The sequence below is a fragment of the Marmota monax genome, unplaced genomic scaffold, assembly GCF_021218885.2.
Source record: "Marmota monax isolate L192 unplaced genomic scaffold, Marmota_monax_Labrador192_F-V1.1 WCK01_AAM20220418_F8-fsc00026, whole genome shotgun sequence".
Taxonomy (NCBI): domain Eukaryota; kingdom Metazoa; phylum Chordata; class Mammalia; order Rodentia; family Sciuridae; genus Marmota; species Marmota monax.
In genome coordinates this window covers 4,932,697-4,957,387 of record NW_026693108.1, presented here as the reverse complement: position 1 = coordinate 4,957,387, position 24,691 = coordinate 4,932,697, and the positions used below count along the sequence as shown (strand labels likewise).

Here is a 24,691-nt window from a genome sequence, read left to right as displayed (position 1 = left end):
CAGATGTCCATCACCCACACATTTGATGAGTATTTTTGATGTAATTTAATAGCTATCACCCTGCATCCTCAACTCCAGTTCTGCTGGGATCTGACCACCCCTTCAAAGCTGCTTCTCACTCTCCAGCTTGAGGAAAAAAAAAACCACAAGGTTAATTTGCAAAGTTTGCAGGTAATAATGGGGAAAAAAACTAGAGTTTATCTGTTTCTCTGAATAAAATCATGAAATCGATACATTAAATACATAATTTACAGGGTTTAGCTGTCATTTGTAATTGCACAGCAGTAAAAATTCCAGTATATTTTTTTAAAGGAAAAATTGCTTATATATGTTTATTAACTTTGTAACTTTTAAAATAAATCTGTGTCTATAAAGCAACAATCTTAAAATACTATATAAGTTTGCAAAATAAATAACTACAAGGCCAGGGGCATTGTCAGGGGTGTTTTGAGTCTTGAAAAGGAGGGTAGACTCATACTAAAGTGTTAATTTTCCACAAAAATGTTAAGATAAATAGTTTCCTAAGAATTCTATTAGTAATATAAACGGCAAAACTGAATTTTTGTGGAGGTTAAATTTCTATTTTGATTGAAACATGATTTTTTTCAAAATCAAAATTTGGAACTAAATTTTCTATATTTTTATTAGAATATAAATTCAAATTGCTAACCCTGAAAAGGTCAAAGATATCATTTTGCAATTTTAAATCTATGTTTATGAGGATACTTTACTAGTATTTTTTGCAGACTCTGCTAATTTCCCTAAGTCATAGTGGAAAGAATATTTTTTTCAAAGTCATTGATGACAAATTAGTGCATTGAAGTTTTTAGTAGAAAATTAAAGGGTCTTGATTACTCGAATGCACTTATTCTAAGAAGACAATAGCTGATATATTGCACATGCTTAATACATTTTCTAAAAGGCTCTTTTAGTCTTCTTTTCCTTTCTGAGAGTCCTGGACAGCGTAGTGGACTCAGCCACATCCTGATTCTGTCCATTCATTTCAGATTACATCTTTCCTGGAGTTGAGAGGAGCAGGAAAACCATCAGAGAGTGAGGGAAGGAGTAGGAAGAAGAAGGGAAGGAAACAGGTAAATGCAAGTAATTAAGTTGGCACATGTTGGGGGTAACAGATGAGGAGAGAGATTTTAGTTTCATGTTTTACTTAGCAGAAGTATGACTGTATAGTTCCAAATGAAATTTGAAGAGACCCAGAAAGCTATTTTAACACACGCACAAGTACACACACACACACACACACACATTAATTATATAAAAAGCTATGTTTTCTTCAGGTGAAAGGAGAAATGCAATAAGAACTATAAAATTTTAGACTCTAGCAGTGCTAAAAGTATCTGAAAATATTTTACATATGTAATAATCTTTATAGATCTCCTTTGTTTTGGTTGGTTTTGTTTTCCATACTGGAGATTGACCCCAGGGGCACTTAATCACTAAGCCTCATTCCCAGCCCTTTTTAATTTTTTTTTAAACAGGGCTCCCTAAGTTGTTTAGGGCCTTGCTAAACTTTATGCTGAGGATGGCTTTGACCTTGTGATCCTCCTGCCTTAGCCTCCCCAGCCCATGGGGATTACTGTGCCTAGGTATGATATTCAAAACCTCATTTCACTGTATCACATTTCAGAAAAAAAGAAAATTGCATTAAATAGAAATTCTATGGTTCAACTTGAGTTTTTTGATTTTTGTTTGTTTGTTTTGTTAGCAGGGATTGAATCCAGGGGTGCTTAACCACTGAGCCACATCCCCATCCCTTTTTAATATTTTATTTACAGACAGGGTCTCAATGAGTTCCTTAGTGCCTTGCTAAGTTGCTGAGGCTGGCTTTGAACTTGTGATCCTCCTGCCTGAGCCTCCTGAGCCACTGAGATTATAGGCATGTGCCATGGCCTGTGGCTCAACTTGATTTTTGGCATTAAGCTGTAGCAAATGTTTCACTATTTTCACCAGTACTGAATCACCATTTAAAGGTTTAGAAGCCAGGTTTTTATCCTATTTAATTTCATTTACTGATTACTGTAACATGCCTTTTTGAATAAAGGGAATGAAAAAAAATGCACCCAAATATTAATTTTGGTTTTTCTGATAATGAAATCCTTGATAAGTGCTTCAGTGGTACCATGTTTATAACATTAAACCATCCCACGGTCTAACTGTGGCATCAGGAAGGTAGATGCCGGACTCTTGGGCCAAGCTTCCAGCAGAGAGTCCCAGTGGTTCAGGCTGCCTTCAGTGAGAGGTTCACGGCTCCTCTTGTTGAGCTCATAAACCATCAAGTCGACAGCAATGGCCACGTTAGCTGTGCTGCCCATCATCTCACACCACACGTACACAGACCAAGAAGGAAAGATGAGAGTCAGACACAAAAGAGCAAAGAGAGCCAAGTGCAGCCCTGGCCATTCACAACTGTGCAGATGCCTTTTCTTTAAAACTCAATCAGCAAACCAACAGCCCTAATATAAATATTCGCATAAGGAAGTTTGGCCAATTTTTGTTGTGGGATGCACCAGTTGGATCAAACACTTAACAATACTAACAGGAGAAAAAAATGCACCTAAATTGTGTAAATCAATCAGTGATCAAAGAATTAGGATATAAAGCAACCTTAGCAGTGGCCTCCAAGCCCTCTTAGGATTTTTTATTTTAATGATATCAGAATATAACATTGAAGAAATCTGGCATTTCTCTTGTTACGAGCAAGGCCACATGTTTCCACCTGTTTTGCTCCACATTCTTCTCAGTCCTGCAGAATCGATTGGCCTTAGTACTCCTGTTCTGTTTCCATTCACCTAAAAATTGTATTTGCGGGCATTCAGAAAAGCAATTTAAAAATAGTATGTGTTTGTGTTTGTTCCTATTCTTGATATATCACACATCATCAACAAATCCAAGAAAAATGAAGAATTAAGTTTGAGTGCAAACACTCTGATGATCTCCATGATGTGGAAATGAGAGGCAGGTGGAGGAGGAAGGCGGGCTACAGGGAAGTAGGAACGACCCGCACCTGAGCTCCAGCTCACACACCATGCACACCTGCGTAGCGCTGCCGTTTCCACTCCTAGCGACATGGTCCACTTTGCAATGAGGTGGTCAATGGGAAGGGACCACAGTTGAAACCTGTGTCTCAAAACCAGTGCTTTAGTTAGGTAGTGCGCAGACACCGAGGATCCAGAAGCAACCAGCGCTGCGGTGAGCTGCGAGCTTCAGGAGAGACACTGAAGAAAGTCTTTATCCACGGATCAATGGCCAAACTTGTAAATCCAGAAGCATTTGAAGATGTTGGTTTTAGCCAGAAATACAGAGCAGGAAAGATACATGCCAAAACATTAAAACATCTATTAGGTGGGTGGAATTGGAAGAGATAAGAAAACTTAATCAAGAAGGCTGCCTAACCCTTTTACGTATACTTCATCAAAAATTCATAGATTGCTTAATTTTTTTTCTTCACTGTGATTTCATCCCATGGAAATTACAGTATTCATTTAAAACAAAGGAGACATTCAATTCAGGAGTACATTTATGTTGAGTAAGTTCAAATTTACTATAGAATTGGTTGCTTAAAGAATTCAGAGGGATCCAACATGTATATTTAAAATCACTTGTAATTTAAATCCTACGTTGAGGCCGTATCCCTATTCCCACTACTCCCCTAGACCTAGCTGCATGTATTTATGGAACGAGGCTCCTCAACAACAAGTTCTGGGGAGAAGACATCTAAAGGTACAAAACTATTTGCATTACAAGTCACCAGAGCTCCCTTAAATTCTGCCATACATGGAAACTCCTTCAAACCATGTTAGAAATACACCAATGGTCAGTTTGCTCAACTAAAGACGTGAGAAGTTTCTAAAAATACATAATTAGGAGATAAACAATGCAAGTCGGAAACCCTGAAAGATTTCCAGGACCAGTCCCTGCAATCGGAGAGATTGTTGGTGACTGTGAACACTCCGCATAACAGTTAATGGGACTCACTGAGTCCAAGAACATGGCCTCACTGCTCTCTTGTGGAAGCTTCTGTGAGATATTTTCATCCCCTGAGGTGAAATCTGCCGTGGATCTCCCAGGGGCACATGGTGAGGGTCTGGGGTGCCACCCAGACCTGGCTTTGCCTAGATCCTGGCCTGCTCTCCACACTAACAAATGCTTTGAAGCCCTGACACCTCCTACCTAGGTGTTCCATCCAGACGCTTCCAGAGACCCCTTCTCTGTTTCTTCCAAAATATTGAGTAATAGATGGCAAAAAAGTGGAGCAAAATATGACTTGGGCAAAATGAGCCCAAAGGTGAAGAATGGCTCTTTCAGATGGTTTTGGACCTTTCATATTCAAAGTTTGGTGAGAAAAGACACTCAACTGCCAAAGTGTGTGAAGCCCTGAGCAACCCATTGTGCTCCAGTGTTGCTGGAGTCCCACCTTTGCCCCACCCCCCCTGGTGGCCTGCCACAACACATGGGTGTTTTTCAACTTTAATCTGAATGTCTTGTGTCAGTAAAAGAGCCCTGAAATATCTCAAGAACAAAGGACGTGTTTCACATCTCGAATCATGCCTTAAGTTTTATTCCAAGGCTGAGAAGAGTATGCATACATTTTATGATGTAGAGAATTTTCTAGAATTTTTAGCAAAGTTTTGTAGCTCTTATAAATGTAGAGATCTTGCTTTAAACTGCCCTCTGGCTTTCCCCTCCTCCCATTTGAGGTCTTATTATTCCTCTTGGCCCCATTCTTACAAGCCATAAACAGTTTTCTGTAAACATCATTAAAGCTTGAAAGATGGTGAGAGATTCTGGTTTTGTCAGAATTGTTTTCCCTTCACTAATGGAGACATTTTGAGAGTCTGTTTTCCATGTCAAAGCAGGTATGGTTTTTAAATGAGCATGCTGCTCAAACATTAAGAAACAGGAACCATTTATCAGAATGCTGTGCCTGTGCTGTAGCTGTCCTGGACTGAATTCTTCTGTGCCTCAAGTTTTACTTGCAGGTCATGTGTATGCAAACCTATTGTATTCCTTCCTAGTTCCACAACTCTATGCCTGGCATACATCAGTGCTTCTCCTTACATGCATGGGTGTGCACATGAAGTGAAGTCCTGGGCTGCAGCCCTCACAGCAGCAAGAGACACCTTTCACTTCTGTGCTGGTACAATATCTCCAGTGGCAAAAGTTCTGTAAATCCAGTTCTTACCCAAAAAGGACAAAAGTCACATTTCATACCTACTAATGTTGTAGTGTTGCTCAGATTTCAGATGTCATCTGCTAATTCAGGCATTTGGCATAGGAATCTGACTTCCAGCTACATCTTTCATTATTTTGTTTCAACTGACAACAATGAGGTTCTTACTCATTCATTTAATATCTCAGTTTTCTTTCCTTCCTGTTTTCTTTCCTTGCCTACCTTCTTTTATTTTAAGAACCATGAGTAAAGTATTCGATTCATTGGTAAGAAAAAGAATAACTTCCATGTAGTGTGTAATGGAACAAGGTAACAATACTATCTTTTTAATGACAGAAAAGTCAATCTAATGAATCACCAGAATAGAAATGGCGTAAGGAATGACTTTTTCCTCTACTGTGTTATTTGACATTTAGCTTAGCAGTACCAACATATTCCACAGATTGAAGAATTTCTCTATGCAGGAAAAAAGACAATCATTAACATGGGCTACATGTTCTGTGTATCTATGAAAACAATTTCTGGTTTTTAACTTCCTTGCAGAAGTCGTTTTACTATTATAGTTCATTATCTGATATTCAGCAGAAGACCTCTACTACAAGCAAAATGGAACAAGATGTTGATCATAAAGGACCAGAGACTGAATTTATCTTGTGAAATCAATCTGTGCACAATGTCCTGAATGCTCACGTGTGTGACAGGAAGACTGCTACGAGAACAAGCGGATGGAGGGAAAGGCATCATCCTGACTGGTGCTCAGCTTTGCAAAGGGTCACACACTCGCAATAATAAATACTAGACACTATGATGATTCTCTTGTAATAGGAGCAAACGAATATGACAAGAAAAGCTTCCTGTGGGGAGGACAGGCTACTTGGCACTTCCTCAGAGAGGAAGAGTGAGGATTGGTCCTGCCCTCTGCCTCTTCCACTCTGTTCAGTTTTGTGTTCATATCTAAGGCTGGATTGTTTCCCACGGCGTTTGGAACTGCCTTTTGGGATCTCACCTCTCATGTAAGCCAATGGTGGTTTCTTTTCTTTTCTTGCCATTCTCTCTTAAAAAAAAAAAAAAAAAAAACCAAAACATGGGCAAATGGAAGCTTCTGATCCGTTATGTTTAAAAAGGACTTTAATCAATTGCAAAATATATTAAGAGGAAAAGCTGTTTTTTCAAGGATGCTATTCGCCGTCATTTGGATAGTGTTTATAAATAGGAACTTCTTGTCTCACCAGGGAAAGTGGGGGGCTCTTGCGTCTACCCATGCATCATTTTCCTTGAGAAGGGAAATGCCCGAGGTACCCACAGGAGCAGCAGGAGGAATGTTGAAGAGATGGAGTGTGCAGAGCTCTTTCCACAGCAGAGAAAGGGAAAGTCCAAGTCCTAATAACTGTTTCCCTGGTCATTTACTTAAGATCCTGAAAAGGCCATTTGAATAACAGCTGGCCCCTTGAGTTCTTCCCCAGCAGTCCACCTCTGTCCTGCCCATTTCCCCAGCATCTCACCTCCAGCACCATTGAAATCTCTAACCCACCGGGACAGAGGCTATCAAAACACTCACTTCCACAAATGTTTGACAGTCAACAACTCAGTGCAGTTAGCTCGTCCCCCCAGAGTCACCCAACTCACCCACTCCTGTCCCCAGAAGAGCTCCATGTTTACTTAAATTAAAATGCAGTGCCTGTGCATATGTGTACACACATGTGAATGCATGTGTGGGGGGAAAAACAGTTTTTAAAAAAGGAACAAAAACTGGAGAATTTTTCATTTTTGGTGTTTCTTTTTCTTGTATTTGCGCAGACCATTTTAGGATTTTTCAGTCTCAACAAAACACTATTTAAAACAAAGAATCTAGTAAAATATTTGTGCATGTACTGCTAAACAATTCTAGCAATTTTATTAAGCAATACCTTTATTATTCTTTGAATATTCTTAACAGACTGGAACAAAACATTTTTTATTCAAAACAAAATATGCATACTGTACGCATGTTGCAGGGGTTAGTATGATGCAGAGGGTAAAGTCTGTTTGAACAAAACAAATGCCTGGGGGATTTCATAGCTATAAAGTCAATAACTAAATTTTGTTCGCTAAGAGGACCTTTTCTATGGATTTCCTTCATCTCCCAGCCACACAGAAACCTCCCAAAGTGCACTTCCCAAATATACTTAGAGAATAGGAAGGAATGTAAAGTGTTTTTTTAATTATTTGTTTTGTTTGTTTGTTTTTTAAAAACAGCCCTTATTAACTCTTCCTTCCAGTGATTCTACTGTAAACTCATAAAAGCCATTTTTAGAAAGCAAATTCATATACACTCAGCAGGTGAAATGTTCCCACAAAGAAAAAAAAATACAGAGTGATCAGACTTCTCTCTTCCTCAAGTCCCTGGAGCGTGTTGGAGTGATAAAGTTTTTGCACTGTAATAAAAATGGCTGACCTATTTATTTTCTTTAAAAAAAGTAGTTGTTCCTCTGTGATAATGCAGAATTGCATACATTTTATACCTGGAATAATTCAAAACCCTATGTTGGGGAAATACTGGGATACAACTGTATATAATGTGTATACTGCAGATGTTGGAGCATTTCTAGAATCTCTTCCACCACGATAAAGGAGGAAAAGTCCTGTTTGTGCCCTCCTTGGTCTCTCTGACACCATCACAATGGCCCTAATGTGCTCGTAGATTACGGAGCTGAACTCAGTGAGAGCCTCCTCCATGGTCAAGGGGAGGCCCTGCCAGCTCCCTGCTGCGGTGCTGGATGCTGCTCCTGTCCAACTGACCAGCAAGAAAGGACTGGATTGCTTGGGAATGGGAACTGGAGCAACTCAGTTCATGATAACTTTTGTTTCTTTGTTTTGTTTTCAACGTAAATATGTGTTACTGCCGGATTCCACTCTGGTGGAACACACTGCTTGTTCAGCTGGAAGGGAACCCCCACCGGCCCCTGGGCTCTGCTCCCGTCGGGCTGTGCAAGGGCGTGCACACCCATCACTGTAGTTACACAGACAGAAGCAAGCGGATGTTGTCTGCTTAGGGGACGAGAAGAGGGAGGGGACAAAGGGCTGGGAAGGGTGTGGGATTCATGGGTAGAGGGAGACTTAGGGAATTTTTTTATTTTTATTTTTTGTTGTTTTCTTTTTTTTGTCTTTTTTCTCTTTTTATTCTTTTTTTGTTGTAGTAGTTGTTTTTTGCTATACCGTGAGGTCATAGCATCATCCTCTAATAGAAACTGACAGGACATGAAGACAGAACTACCTGATGGACACACACGATGACTAGAAATAGAGAGACAGCGAAAAGACTTCGTTCACCTCGGAGAAACCATCCCGAAAAATAAGTCCTGTATTAACAAGTGCAGAGAAATCAACAAACAAACAAACCCAGACCGAAACGAAAGCAAATAAAACCTCCAAACATTAAAACACAGTGTATAAAATGGTGTGAGAAATTGAAAGTCACTTCACAGCCTTTTAGTCAATAAAACGCTGCGGGGTGTCCTTTTTGGAATCAGGCCCATCTTCTGAATTTTACCCTTCAGGCCTTGCAAGAAGAGATCCAGGGTAAAAGCACCCAGTTTCTGGTGGGTGGGCAGCAGTCGTTGCTCTGGTGGGCCGCTGGCTGGGGACGCCGTCCCCCTAGTCCTCGTTGGTGGCGTTTTCCTCCAGCGAGGTGATGCCGCCCAGGCCCAGGCCCGCGGCGTTGTGCGCCGCGGAGGCGGTGAGCACTGTGTGTAGGAGAATCAGTACCAGGACACACAGCTTGAGTCTGCCACTGCACAGTCTGGTGGCCGAGGACACGGTGAGCGACGTCCTGTGGCAGGCGTCACTTCGCTGGGGCCTCCCTCTGCGGGGGAGGTGGGACTGCTCCCCTCTCCGGACGTCACAGCATTGTGGTTCATCATTGGTGAGGAAGGTTTCGTAGAGCCCTGCGGGGAGAAGGGCACAGGTTAGCGCGGGGCACGGGCGGCAGGAGCGCGGGCTACATTGGCACCCCATCCACAACCTAACGCTGAGCTTGGTAAGGGCGGCACCTCAGCAGCCCCGAGCCGGCCCTGGCCTCGAGCTCAGGGTGGTCTCGGGTATTCCTGCCACTTGTACCAAGTGCTGGTGGGTCCTGCATACCGAAAAAAGATGTCATCAGGTCGCAGTCCGAACCTGTGGTTCTGGACTGACTTGGAGAGCAAAGACACTCCGCTGCCCTTTCCCCTGCACCCCTGAATGCCATGCATGGGCTAACGCTGGCTGCGCTAAGGGAGGCCACCACCAGTGGTCATGGTGCGCTTCCAGGAAACACGAAGGCCAGCGGTGTGTGCTCACGAACTTCCTCTTGCCTTGTACGAGCAGAACCATCCGTGCCGCTAATGGTGCTCGGGTGCTTTGATTATCTCGTGGTGTGGTGTGGTGTCTCCCCACGTTTGCTTTCGCTACGCTACGGAGGACTTTGCCTGCACTGGAGGGCTGCAGCGGAGCCCCCTTCCCATCCACCCTCCCACTTCGCCTTTCAAGAGTATCTGTCTCTCATTCTCTTGTTCCCTCTCTTGCTCTTTTTTTCTTCCTTGCTGAATATCTTCTCCCCGCCTCCTTTTCCTCTGAAAATACACGTTATTCTTATTTTGAAATTGATAAATACATATTTTGAAACTTTGGGATTGATGAAAAGAATAAAAAACTGCTTGTCTGTAATCGTTCCAATCTTGTGCATTGCTGTGTCATGCCTAGCACTTTTATCTAGCTGTGTAAGCCATTGTGCTCCTATTTTTTTTTGTCTGATTGAATCATTCCCCCATGGGTGTTAGAATGAATTTTCTAGGCACATTTTGTCATAATACTCTCAGGCTTGGAAAAAAAATAAGGATAATAATAGAGTAGTTGTAATGATTAAATGAGATTTCTCATGTAAGGTGCTTGGCTCAGGGCCTAGCACGTAGAAGTAACTTGAAAAATCTGGCTCCTGTTAATAATGATAGTTACCAACAGCATTTCATTGCTTCTACCCATATAGTAACATCTAAAGACCCTTCCTTTCTCTCCAGATGAGGTGTCTGAAGTCTTGGCAAGCCTGGGCCGCTGGGGTTGCCCATCTGTGGAGTCTACCACTGGCCTGGCTGCTGTTCCTTCCTACCTTGTCCTCTGTCATCATCTGCCTAACTCTCATTCATCTCTTAGGTGTAGCTCAAGTGGAACTGCTTGTGATGTCTCTGCTCAGACTCCCAGGCTGCCAGTGCACTTTGCCTCACTGTTCACTAGAGCAATTATTATTTTTTCTTTTAATTACAATTGCCCATTCTCTCAACAATTTCCTTACTCATCTGTCAACTTAATACATGAACTACACAGTTTCAGCATTGCATTCCCAATAAGTAGCAGAATGCCTAGATAAAATATTCCATCAGCATTTATCACATGAATACACTAAGTGCATCTGGTTACTTAATTTAAAAGAATCCTTTAATAAGATACGTTTCAATCTTCAGTTTCTTTTAAAGAAATAACCAAGATATCCTTATAACGATGCTTACAATATTCATTTCTTCTTAGGCATTCAAAGGTAAACTTCACCTTCGCCTAGGAAGAATATGGAAAAAAAAACTGAATTAATGAGATCTGCAGCTGCGACATTTTTACTGTATGATATTTTCTTTTTTTCATATAAGATACCTCACTGGTAGGCTAATCATTTATTGAAGTTTGTTTTCCAGTACTATATTCTACAATGAAAAGAGTTCATACTGAGAGAATAAAAACAGGAATCTAAAGGTCATGTAGATCAACATTTTAGAATATTAATAGAACATATTTAACAATGTCGTGTGAGGAAGAAGTTCTTGGGAAGTCTTTCAGAAGCTGGCCTGCTAATCTAACAAAAGTCATTTCACAAAGAATGCAGTGCATGCAGGCCAATAAAGGAACACTTCTCTTTGAGAGGCACAATTGATATTCTTTCTTTTCCCCCTACCCATCTTTTAAACAAGAGTTTTTTTTTTTTTTATTAAGTTATACATGCATACATACTAAAGTTCAAACAATGCCACAGGGTATGTTACAAAATAAGAAAAAATAAGATCTTCCCATCCCTTATCTCAGATGTTTCCTTCTCAAAGGAAAATATCAGCAAGTTTTTTAGCTCCAATTTGGAATGTTTTACATTTCCCCTCTGTAGACTCCTCCTTAGGAGATGCGGGGTAATACATATGGTCCCCTCCTGCCTCCAGGAAGTAACCTCCCTCCCAGCCATCCCCTCTTCCCGAAGGAGCAAGTCAAGTCACATGCTCTGTGTTCCCTTCCTTCCTTAGGATGCCACCAGCGGGTCCTCCACCCGCCATGCAGTGCGCTCTCTGCTCCCAGGCCCTCTGCTCCTCCTGGAGCTCCTCATTCTATGTATTGACTAATTCTGCCCCAAACAAGCAGTTGGTTCTTTTCATGCATCAGGGGTGTTCCCCTGCTCATCTTCCCAAGGAAGTGCCTGTTGGACCTCGGCCAGTCTGTACAGGCACAGGCACCCCCTGGAAACTGCCCGGCAATATTGTCTTGGGATCATTTTTTAAAAATTAAATTTACTTTTCACAGAATATTTAAAAGCCATACATATGTATGGGTTCCCAGGTGACATTTCAATATGCATATACAATGTACCATGTTAAAATCAGGTTGAACATGTCTACCTTCTCCAACATTTATCATTTCTTCATGTCAAAAATATTCAAAAATCTTTTCTTCCAGATTTCTCAAGTACAGAGTACATGACTATGATCTAGAGTCACCCACACAATAGCACACCAGAACTTACTGTTAGCTGCCACCTAGACCCATCAGTCAGCCTTCCCACCCTCTCCTCTTTCCCCTGCCTCTGTCTAGTAACTGCCATTCTACACGCGACTCCATGAGATCTACTTTTTTCAGATTCCACTTATGAGGTTATGTGATGCTTGTCTTGCACATTTCCCTTAACATAATGCTCCTCAGTCCCACTCATTTTATTGCGGATGACACTATTTCACTTCTTGGCCAATGTGAATGGTTCTGTAACAAACACAGGAGTACAAGCATCTCTGACACAATGTTGTCATTTCCTTTGAATATAGACTGAGAAGTGGGATTGCTGGATCTTATGGTGGTTCTGCTATAAATCTTTGAAGAACTTCCCATGGTTTTCCATAATGGTGTTGCTAATTTATAATCCCACCACCAGCGGGACTGTCCACCCCCCATTTATCCATGTCCTTCAGCACTTGCTATCTTTTGGGCGACACTCTACCTGGAGTGATTTGATATCTGGTGTTTTGATTTGCATTTCTCCTGAAGATTGTTGTCACCTCTCTCCTACGTTGGACTTTCTGTTTCTTGTATCCTGTGCTTTCTCATTTTGGAGGGCCTTAACATCTAATGCTTTCAGGAGGAAAACCTCATGGCAAATGTCCAAGACACTGAATGCCTAAAAATGTGTTTTTTTTTTCTATTTCTTATTTATTTGGTTCTTTGACTGGGTCTGGAATTCTAATCTAGAAATTGTTATCCTTCTGATTTTTTTCTAACATTGCTCTCATATTTGGTTGTTATATTTCCAGAACCTGTCCTTTAATTTTTCTCTCTCTCCTGTTTCATGTTGCTTTATCTTTTTGTTCTGTTTTCTAGAATACTGGCTGGGTTTAGTGTGTAATTATATTCATGAGTTTTATTTATGATATTCCTAGGAGATCTTCTTGTCATCTGAGGTTGCTTTTTTGAAGGGATTGTTCTCGTTTCATGATTTCAATAAATATAGCGCACACATAGTGTTGACACAGTGAATTGCTTTCTTCCCTCTTTATTTTCCTCAGGGGAAGGCTGTGCCGTCTTGGTTGTCCCCCATATTGGAAAGCACTGGAGTCCAGCAGCTAGGGAGAGCTGTTGATGATGAGGATATAGGATGTAGAGGCATAAACTTATAAAATTCTGCCTTCAGGTTAAGTTTCCCAGAAAACTCTGTCCAATATTGGCCAGGAGGATGCGGCTGGGCTGTTTGTTTTCTGAGCATGACATTGGAGGAGGAGCTGAGGGAGAAGTCGCACACGCAGAGTGGGTTCAGGGATCTGTGCTCCATGGGGTCCTCCTGCCTTACCTTCCTCCTGGGTTTTCTAGGTCAACAACTCATTCTCATCTCCAAATTCTGGTTTCCTCCTGAAACAATAGTGCCACCAGTCTTCCTCCAGGGTGGGGGACAGGTGTGGAGAGCAGGCCAGGCACAGCTCACTGGGTCATCTCCTCCTGCAGACCTTACAAGGAGCTGCTCTGTCAGCAGGGTCTGGGTGGAAACGGATTGGCTGTGCCTTCAGCTGCTTCAGCAACCTTTATCACACGTCTCTTTCCTTCCTGATTTCCGAGGGGTTTTGGTTGGTGTCTTCTTATCCGTTGTTTTGTTCTGCTTTTTGATTCATGCCTTAAAACGTTTCTTTTGGTGTGGACTGTGTGGAAAATGCTGCTGCTCTTTTTATTCATGTCAGTGTGTCCTGTCCTAGATCCTGACAGATACTGCGGTTTCCGCTGAACACTCCCCAGTGAGCAAGGACTACCGCCATCTGAGGGTGTCACTCCTTTGCCATGTGTAGTAGAGATGAAAAGTCACCCTAGGGTTCCTTGAAACCTGGGGACACTTGCTTCTTCAGGTGGGGAATGATGACTGCTGATGGTTTTGTCTTCTGAGTGTCCTGCAGGTGCTGCCCGCTGGATTGTGAGCGCTGTGACCCAATCAGCGCACCCTAGTTTGAATGGACTGGCTGGGTGGGAACTGTGGGTGGAGGGGCAGGCCTGGAGGAAGTGGGTCACCGGGGTGTGCTCTGAAAAGGCTGCTATTCCTTCTGCCCCTTCCTCCTTTCCTCCCGCCCTCACTCCTGCTCCTCCCTATCTGTCTGTCTGTCTGTCTGTGGTCTCTCCATCCTACTCTGAGCTGAGCAGCCTTCTTCTCTGGCCCTTCCCTGTGATGTGCTGCCTCACTTTGGGCCCAGAGCAATGAATCCTCCCTCTGGACGGAGACGTCTGAAACCATGAGCCCCAAGTACACTCTCTTTCCCTTCAGTTGTTCTTGTGGGGAATTTGGTAACAGTGACACGAAAACTGACTAATCAGATAGCAAAATCTCACATGATATTGACTATTTCTGTTATGAGTTGGGATAAACAGTAGAATCAGAATTGATTATTAGGAAGAGTTTTAAAGAACCTTAAATTCACATTATTTCTCTGTTTCAATTAGACTAAGTCACAGAAGAACCTCATTTTTTTCAGAGCTCAACAATATTATAATGTGATTTTAATAAGTATTATCTAAGAACAGGTAAGTTAAATATCTAATGAAATCCTAAAAATAAATACATGATCATAGAATTCTTACTTATCTCAGGATATTTGCACCTAGGAATATATAAGGATAACTTTTCAAATATTTGAACTAATAATACATTTTAAAATACTTTGAAATATTTTTAATTATGAAAGCTTGGAACACATTAATGTTAAAGGACAGAGGGAAAATCACCCTCAATTAGAATTTTTTAGCATGAAAAAACAAAAAATGAGAAATTACTAGATATTTTCACCTAGCCCTTTTTTTTTAATCAATGAAGATACCCACACCTGTAACACACACACACACACACACAAAGATGCATATAATTTATAGATTTCAGACATAAAAATGTATTTAATGTGAGATTTGTTTCAAAATATTATTTGATTCTAGAATGTTTATTTTCTTTTATGCATGTATGTTAGCAAGAGAGATTATGTATAATATGTATATATTTAAAATCAATAATTTTTACTTTTTTTAATATTTAAAAGAACTTACATTACCAAAAATTATTTTATACTCTAGACAACCTTACATGACATAGAATTTATAAACTATGCAAATAAAATTTCATGGTTTTCATTTTTTCCAAAGGTTATTAATCTATCAAGATTATTTTGTGTCACTATTGATCATACTTCTCTAAAATATATATCATTTTATAGAACATTTTACACTTATTAACAGAGTTGTTCATAATGTCTAATTTAAAAACTCTAAAAGTGTCTATATCTCTTCCCTATTGTTAATATTTTATTCCACTTTATTCTTTTGTTGTCTATGATATAACATGAAAAGTTTTATTTTTTAATGTTTGTTTTATCAATAAAGAAACAGCTCTGGACGGCATGTGCACTTGTTCTGTTTGTCCACACATTTATTTCTTCATTTGTGCTGAGTATGACTCTGTCTTTTGTTCCGTTTCCTTTTATCATTTCCCTCTAACTGCATTGTATTGAATGCCACTTTACTCATTAAAGTTTATTTTAAAGTATAAAAAACGTTTTGCTGTAAATCCTTACCTAATAATAGCATTAGATAATTCTCTTATTCATATTCAGTGATTTTACATATTTTTAAATTGCAATTTATATTTCCGTTTCTATTTAAATGTCTTTGAGTCTTTTTGCTACAATTTTAATTAACACATTTTAGGACTATTTTGTAACTAACTTCAAGTTTATTTATATTAAAGAATTTATTTATATTAAAGAATTGGGCATTTAAGTGTGCCAGGCCGGATGGTACATGCCTGTAATCCCAGTGGCTCAGAAGGCTGAGGCAGGAGGATTGCAAGTTCAAAGGCAGCCTCAGAAACTTATCGAGGCCCTAAGCAAGTTGACAAGGCTCTGTGTCTAAAAAGAAAAAAAAAAAGAATCTGTGGATGCAGCTCAGTGTTTAAGTGCCCCTGAGTTCAATCCCCTGTACAAATAATAATAATAATAATAATAATAATAATAATAATAATAATAATAATAATAAATTAGCTCTTTTTCTGATTATTTCTTTGTCTTCATTATGCAATCTTTTAAAATAAACATCTATGTTTAAATAAACATTTACTATTAACAGAAAAAATGGCACTCTTTAACCAAAAAAATATATTTCATCTGTTGATTGGGGTTTTATCATTGTAGTTGCTTTGGGGGTGACCTTGCATACATGCTGTCAGGGTCATCTCTACCCCCCAGAGCGCACCTTTCTGTTCCACCTTTTGACCTCAGTGCTTCTGGCTGGCCTGCATCCTGCATGTTTCTCTGTGCCGTGTCCCCGTCTGGCCTCACAGTGACTGCAAAGGAGAACTTAACACTTTGTATGTCTATTGCCAGGCAGGTCCACGGCATTGACTGTGGTTTCCTGATTGCACAGTATGGCTTCCATCATTTGATACTAAATGTTCCCTTACCATTCTCTCTGCATCCTGTCATTGGCTCTGTGAGCATTCACTGCATATTTTTTTCTGTTTGTGAAATTCATTTTTATTGATTTTATTACACCTTTTTAAAACAATAATTATACACACTTGAATCTATGGTTATTTAGTTACTAGTGTGTATGAATGAGTAACAAATTCTTACTTTCTTTAACTCATTCCTCATCATTTTTGGAGGGTTTATTTAGCTTCAAATTATTAACATTTTATATCTTCCCTCCCAGTAATTTTAACATAACTATTTCCATATTATTTCTGTATTATGATTTCTGTCATAACCCTGGGCTATTGGGTTATAAGCAACAGAAACCTACTGGAGCTAATTCAGGCAAAGAATAGAAAACCAAATGCGGATCCCTCCAGGTCTGTTGGAGACTGTCTCCTCGGCAGTCCCCGGAGACCTCAGCTGCAGGCCTCTGGCTCTTCCTTTCTCCACACACCCTTGCAGGCAGTCCCGGTTCTGATCAGGTCCCACTTTCAGGTTTCGTTGCTTCTGTGAACACATCCTACTCTGTCATTTTCACTTCAATTTCAGTAGGATTTAGGAACAGATGGGAGGTCAGGTTTTGGCTTCAGCCTGCCAGCTTGAACCAGAAATCACACCCATTCTTAAATGCAGGGATTTTATTATTACCAAGACAGTTTTTGTCAGAAAATGTTTTTGGAAATTGGTGTTTTCACATTAATATCTGTTCATTTTATATTTGCACAGTGGTGATTTCACATATAAACTAAGGGTTACTTAAAAATAACTTACCAAAATAAATAAATAAACCCACTTTCAGTGTTACTCAAATGCTGCTACTTTTTGCCTCTAAACATTAAAAAATAGAAGGTTAAATAATATGTACAGAATTTGCTGCTTTTTCAAGGGTATTTCTTTATTTAGCAGTAGTTGGTATTGAACCCAGGACTGTTCTACCTCTGAGTTACATCCCAGGCATTTTATTTATTTAGTTTTGCAATGATTTAGCTAAGTTGCTGAAGCTGAAGAAATTGCAATCCCTCTACCTCAGACTCCTGAGGATGGCAGCTGTGTGCCATTAGCTCCTGGCGTTCAGGGTTCTTTTATAACTGGACAAGTAAAACCATAGAAAATGAGAGTGGTATCTAAGAAATCTAGAAAAAATTCCAAATTGTAGCGACTATCTGAAAAATGAAAAAAAATCAGACTTTGGAATAGTTATATGTTTATATAAGTATTATATAATTAAATTATAAACTATATATTTATAACCTTTATCAAATCTTTTAAGCATGAGCAAAGTTTAGTAACTAAGTCATTCATTTGTAAATGAGTATTTGGGGGGCGAGTCAGGGTGGGCATATCAGATCCTTAATGGTGAATGAAGTTTCACATTACTATAGCTAAGCTAATAGACATGAATAAAATATATTACTTTTCTCATGTTTGACATTGTTGAGAGTGAAGATTATTCCTCCACTCCATCTCAGAATTATCAACACCTAGCAGGTTACTTGTCTATGAAAGAAAAATGAACATTGATTTAATGAGAGAGGGAGCCAAGGAATGATACAGCTTGTGCTGTAAGAGAATGCCACACAGAACTGAATGTGCTAGACCACAAACCACCTAGATGTAGCCGCACAGTAGCCTCTTGTGTTACATAGAAATGTTACACAAGCACCGGCAACCCTCTGAGTCCACAGGCTCAGCGTCCATGGACTTAATCAACTGCAGGTCGAAAATATTAGGGAAAAATAATGCATCTTTAATGAAAATGTATGAAGTTTTTTTCCCATCATTAAACTAAACAATATAGTCTAACAACTCCTGACATAGCATTTACATTGTATGGTATTACAACTGGCCCAGAGATGATTGAATGTGTATGAGCATAGGTTACAGGCAAATTCTATGCCATTTCATCTAAGGAACCTGATCATTTCGCCGATTTTGGTATCCCTGGGGGGTCCTGGGCCCAATACTCCAATCCCAACAACTGTCCTGGATAAGGAAGAAAAATCACAGACTCTTTAAAAAGGCCCATATGGACCTGATTATGTAAAGGCCACTCAGAGCTGAAAGTTAACAGCACATAAGATAGAGTATAGATTACTCAAAAAATTGAAAAATGATACTATATGAAATTAAAATCAAAGGCCCACACTGAAATGGCAGAGAAGTTTTACAGAGAATTTACTTATTCATTAAGACCATAAGCTAAATTTGGGAATAAATTGGGCATTCGAAATGTCTTGAAACTAAGCAGAGAATTTCCTCAACCGGTGTTCCCAACGTCTTTGAGCATTTTACTAAGAGAACAGACTGTCTGCAGCCAGAGAGAATATAGTCTAAACAGAAACCTAACACACGCTGTTAAATATCACATTTCACATTGTTATTTTTCCCAAAATGGTTACAGTGATTTTTTTTTAATTATGAAAAATGTGTTCTGAGAAAATAAGAGAGAAAAAAATGGACAAAGAAAATGAACATGCACCAAACATATTGAATTTCCCACCCCACCCCTAACAAATCCTTTGAGGTTTGCCTGGTGATCACTGGACTTGATGGCACCCTGCATAGGGCACCCCAGGGATTCCGGGGAAGGGCCAGCACACTGCAGGACAACTGTCTGTGTCTGCCCTGAGTATTAGAGCAAAGGAGGGGTCATGGCAGGGGAAGTTCCAGGGTAATATGGCCTTTGTCCCTCGTCCCTACTCTGAGAAGTTACCAAGTACCAGGATTATCAGGTGGAGACGGCGGGAGTTACCACGGCCAGGAGTAAATCAGCAGTTCTTTCTCTTCCTCTGCGGTGATCCCAATGTTCTTCAAAATGCATTCACTTTGCAGATTGGATTGGCTCTCTCAAATGGAAGTGCATTAAAAGAATCTCACAAAGTGCCTTAAAGAGCTCAGATAATTCCAGCGCTGCCTAGGAGCCTGAATTTCAGGAGGATGTGAAGGAGCTGGATCTCCTTCAGCATGTCACCCTGCTTCCTGCTGAGTGCTGCTTTTGTTCCCTTGGATGCCCAAGAAGCCACTTAAAGAAAACTGCATGTTCCTCATTGAGAACATTATCCATAGATAGATATGCTATCTATTTTTATTTATTTTTCATCATTTTTCTCTGTGAAACGGTACTGTCTGGATAACATGCTGTGGACCAGTATCATTGCTTAGTGATTGCCCACAGACTTTTTAAAATTGGAAATCCTGGTAACTACAATGCTGTAAAGGAAATATTCTTGTAATAGGAAACTACACAAATAATTCTGAGACTGCAGTATCTTAAGTCATGAGCTGTAATGGAAAAGACAGTATTGTTAATGCTTTGATCCATCAGCATATTTAGAGTACAAACAACATTTCCTTTTTTTTTTTAAAAGAAAACCAGGCATTTTGTGTAATCACAGACTACACATGCAACTACCCCACTGTCTGCATGCATACAGTTAAGTCTACTCTACATGAGGCAAAGGTTTAAGGCATACAAACACCTCGTAAATAGGTCCTGATTCCAGAAATGTGGTTGTTTTTCAATGAGTTAGGAGGGAATTATTTTTCTGATTTGATTCACTAGTTTTTGAAATATTAAATGTTAAAAAAGAAAACAGTTGTGATTTTAAACAAAACTTTTTACTCAAAACAAATGCTAAAGCTTAAGTTGGCAAGACCTAGACTCTAAGAGGAAGCAATGTTCTTTTAAAGAAAATATAAGATAGCAATCCATAGAGCAGGTCTGAAAACGAGACTCAATATTTTTGAGTCGATTTTAAATCTGACAAAAACATTATCTACAATAATTAACCACCTTTATATTTTCAGATTTGAATTGAATCGACTTGCAGTACTTCCACCATTTGAAGTAGAACATTCAAATAAAAATAACATGAGACAGTAATTTTCTAAAAGGAGTCTCAAGCACTTGGGAAGCAATGTAGTGCTGGCAGCAGGCAGGGCTGGGGGTGGAGCCTCGGTTCTGTGGGCCTGGACACCACTCCACGGAACTGCTTTCTTCCATCAAAAATTAGACTGTTATCTTGGAGTTGCACACTTTCTGCAGAGTGATAGGGAATAATCATCTAATTCAGACTCTGGTATGCCAGTTGCCAAACAGAATGTCTCTGGCAGAATGATAGTTTTTATTCCCCTAGTTCAGCGCCAGATAGGGAAATAAAATTATAACTCATTGCACCCAATGGTATCTTGGATCTTTTCTGTTTTGCTTCCCAGGCGCAGCCCTTTTGGGTCATTGGTTTACATGTTGTTATTGTTGTTATTATTATTATTTTGCACCAGAGATTGAACCTGGTGTGATTAATCACTGAGCCACAATCCCAGACCTTTTTATTTTTTATTTTGGGGCAGGGTCTTGCTAAACTGCTTAGGCCTTGCTAAGTTGCTGAGGTTGGCTTTGGACTTGTGATCCTCCTGCCTCAGCCTCCTGAGCCTGGGATTCCAGGGGTGTGCCACCACGCTCAGCTGGTGTACATATATGTTGAAGACAAAAGACTCTGAAGTTTTAGCACATTGCAAAGGATCTGATCATTATCACTAATTAGTCAAAGAATGAATTTAAAGTGGTAGAGGTATAATGCCAGGGAATCATCCTTTTCTCCTTCTTTTATAAACAACAGGATTTAATATCCAATTGCAACTCTTAATTAGGATACCTAGAATATCTATTCTTCAAAATGACCAAGATAGTCACTTTTACAATAGTTTACATGTCTTTCTGAAGATTATTTTTTTTCAAAAACACATTTTTTAGAAGAGTTAGAAGACCTATTAAAGGAAAAAACATAAAGAAAAATAATGTCATTTTCGAGTCCCTGTCTCCTAGAGGCAGTACAGTGTGAGCCAGGCAGGAGCTGGCTCCTGGGCCCCTCTGCGCTGGTCATCTGCAGTGTCTGATGTGCCTGTCATTCCATTCGACCCCAGTGGGACAGCATTCTTTATAGTTCTGTTTCCTGCATAAACAGAGACATGGAAAAGGAGAGACAACTGGTAATGAAGGAAGAATGGAAGAAGGAAGGGAGGGAGAGAGAGACAAAGTCATGTGCATTCACTTAAGAATTAGATATTAAGAAATAATGTAAAAGAAAATAAAAAGGACCAAGGAAACAGTTTCTCTGTCTTCCCTTTCCACTTCTGTAAATTTTCAAAAACAGCCTTCTCTATCCTTAGTTTCTTTCCTCCTCTATCCATGCTTAAAACTGAACATACAAAGCTTCTAGGCTGGAATGTGTTTAATTGCTTACTTCTGCAGATGAACATGTGTTTCTTAGGTCATGACCAGGTCTATTGATCCCTTTTGTATTAACAACATCCGGCACAAGATTGGTGCAATACAGATATGGTAGAAAGAATGATGGATCACTATTAGAAAGAAGGTCCACTTCTTAATCTTCAGAAGTGTGCATAATTTATGGAACATGGCAAAAAGAATTGAGGATGCAGAAGGAATTAAGTTAGCTTGCTGGAAGACCTTAAAATAAGGTGATTTTTCTGGACTATCCATGCAGGACTAATGCAATCACAAGAGCTCTCAAAGTGGAAAGAAGGCAGAGGGTGGATAAGAAAGAGATGACGTATGAAGGACTCTCAACCACTGTTCCCTTTGAAGATGGAGGAGGGAGTCAAGGAACATGGTGGCTTCTGGAAACTGAGAGCAACCGTCAGCTGACAGGCAGCAAAGCAACAGGGCCTGAGTGTCACAACAGCAAGAAACTGCATTCTGCCAACTGTCTGAGAGATGACACCTGTGCAGGGGAGCCAGCCTGCAGACCCGTGATTCAGCCCCAGGAGGAGCTTCTGACCTACAGAACCACTTGGCAAGTTCTGTCAGCAGTGGAATATGTAGCACAAAGAGCTTTTAGGAAATGATCATCAAATGAATGAAGAGGCAAGAGAAGGACTGAAAATGAAGAGGAGATACTTAGGGGCAAAGAAGCAGGGTGTACTTCTCCATTGGAAAAGTGTGAAGGAGGAGGAAATCAGCTTAGATGTATTCAGTGCAATTAGTCATTTGCATTTCTCCCTAGCACAGTAAGCCTAACAAGTATTTTATAATAAAAGCAGGGAAATAACCCGCTGGAGCCAAGCTCATGACAAGAAAGTCACTATTAGAAGAATTTCAGCTATTCCAATTACAATCTAAAGAACTGGGGAAAGGAAAGAACAGAAAAGCGTAATGGACCACGCAGTGAACCGTGAACCAAGGAGACAAGGCGGCATCTCTCTGCCCTCCTGGAAGACCTTCCTTATTGATCAGGACGTCTCTTCTTGAGGACTCAGTCTCAATTCTCCTGCTGTGTGGGGCGACCAACACGAAACCCACCGTCAGGCTGCCACAGCCCAGCGCCTGCAGCTCTTTGCATTTGGACCTTCTCTCATAGACTCCCATTCACTTCTTAGGTCATTTGATGGAGCTCATGATTTATAATAAATTTGATGCTTTTACTGATGGTGATTCTCCATGCGATTAAAAGTTATTATCTCTCTGGGTAAAAAAAAATACAGAAAGGAATGAAGAGAGAAGTCGTTTATTTTGAAGGGATGCAGAATGGGAATTGGACAGTAGGCCGACTGCAAATCTGAGGGCAGCCTGGCAAGTCAGCAAGACCTGCCTCAAATAAATAAATAAATAAAGCTGGGGATGTAGCTCAGTGGTACAGCACCCTTTGATTCAATCCTCAGTATTGAAAATAAATAAATCAAATGTTTAAAAGATTGAGAATCTAAAAGCCAATGAGGAATTGGTCAAACTGTTGCATAAAGCAATTTGTCTTTATCTCTTTTCAAAGCCACATGAGAAGCTCATAAAATCAAGTTGAAAATGATAGAACAAACATATTTCTTAACCAAAGGAAATTTCCCTAGAGACAAAAAGCTTATTCTGCTAGACTTTTTAAAAATATATATATATTCCTTTTTTTCCCCTTTTAAACAGGCTTTATTATTTAGAGCAGTTTCAGGGTTTCAGCAATATTGAGCAGAAGTTCAGAGTGTCTAGATATTTTTCAAAGGGAAAAGTCACTGAGTACAGTTTTCTCCTGAGATGAAGGGTTTTTCAGTCTCAGGTCTAAAATCTTCCAATTATTTAAACATGAAAAATTGGACACAGCATGCACAGCGGTGTCACAGATTCACACTGCTATGTTCCTTCAAAGGAAGATTTGTGAAATTTACAAAAATGGTTTCATTTTACAAACCAAGATGATCTATAATGCTAATGCTGACTCTCCATATGATCATTATCCTTTAAGACTTCTGGACTGGGCCCTTGTCCTCTTTAAAATCCCTTTTTATCTGCTTCCTGACCTCTAATCCTGCAGAAATTTTGAATTAAAAAAAAAATGTCTCCATGTGAAAGTTACAATTTATTCACAGACCAACATTGAACTCATCTGTTTCTCTCCACCATTGCAAGCCACTTCTCTGGGCATGGCTCTGCCAGGGCTGCAGACAAAGTTGTCTTCTTCACTTTCTTTGCCCACAGTGCATCCATGTGTCCACACTTTCTCTTCTTATACGAACCTTGTTATGGGATGAATTTTTTTCTCCCCAACTTCACACAGTTAAATCCTTGTCCCTGGGAATGTACTGTTTTTGGAGAAATGACTTTTAAAGAAATGGTTCTGTGAGAAGCAGATCTTTGGGGTGAGCCCTAATCCAGCATGACTAGTGGCCTTAGGAGAAAAGGGAATTGGACACACAGAGAGACACCAGGAGCGTGACAGAGGAAGCACTGCATGTGGAGTGGGAGGAAGCCATCCACAGGCCGAGCGGAGGCCCCCACCGCTGCCCACACCTCCATCTTGGACGTACAGCCTCAGCACTGTGAGAGCTCATTTCCTCTATATCAGCCATGCAGCCCGTGCAGAGCACTACACCATCAAATAGGAAGAGAGCCCAGCCTCTTGGCTGCAGTCTAACCGAACAGACTCCATTAAGACCTCAGAGACACCACCCATCACCATCCGAGATGCAGGAATCAGCATGCAGTATATGCCTTTGGGAGACACAACTCGACCTGTAATGCTCAGTTTGGGGAACCCACTTAAAATGTGCCATGCTTGAGGTTAGAGATCCCAACAGGGTAACACAGATCAAACTAGAGTCTTCAAAGAGCATTCTGGAAGATGCATTTTCAAGGAAGCCTCATGCTTTCAATTTTCTCCTTGGGGAGGCCCCACATTTCCATCAGAGCTGCCCTATTCAAATCGTCCCCAAACCTTTCTTCTCATAGAATTGATTTTAAAACTATTTTTAAAGCCCA

General features: G+C 40.2%; 1 protein-coding gene across 2 annotated transcripts in view; it reads right to left on the bottom strand.

Annotated features, from left to right (window-relative positions):
• Positions 1-6,349: 6,349 nt before the first annotated feature.
• Positions 6,350-24,691, bottom strand: part of Nalf1 (NALCN channel auxiliary factor 1) — a 560,272-nt gene continuing 541,930 nt past the window's right edge. The window contains exons 3-4 of one of the 2 annotated variants that reach the window (XM_046454928.2): positions 10,705-10,750; positions 8,978-9,111 (exon numbers count right to left, since the gene is read on the bottom strand). In XM_046454928.2, the coding sequence (XP_046310884.1) occupies positions 10,728-10,750 (23 nt within the window). In that variant the 3' untranslated portion in view covers positions 8,978-9,111; positions 10,705-10,727. Of the gene's footprint in view, positions 9,112-10,704; positions 10,751-24,691 lie in introns of both variants that reach the window. The other variant, XM_046454927.2, reaches the window with a different exon arrangement.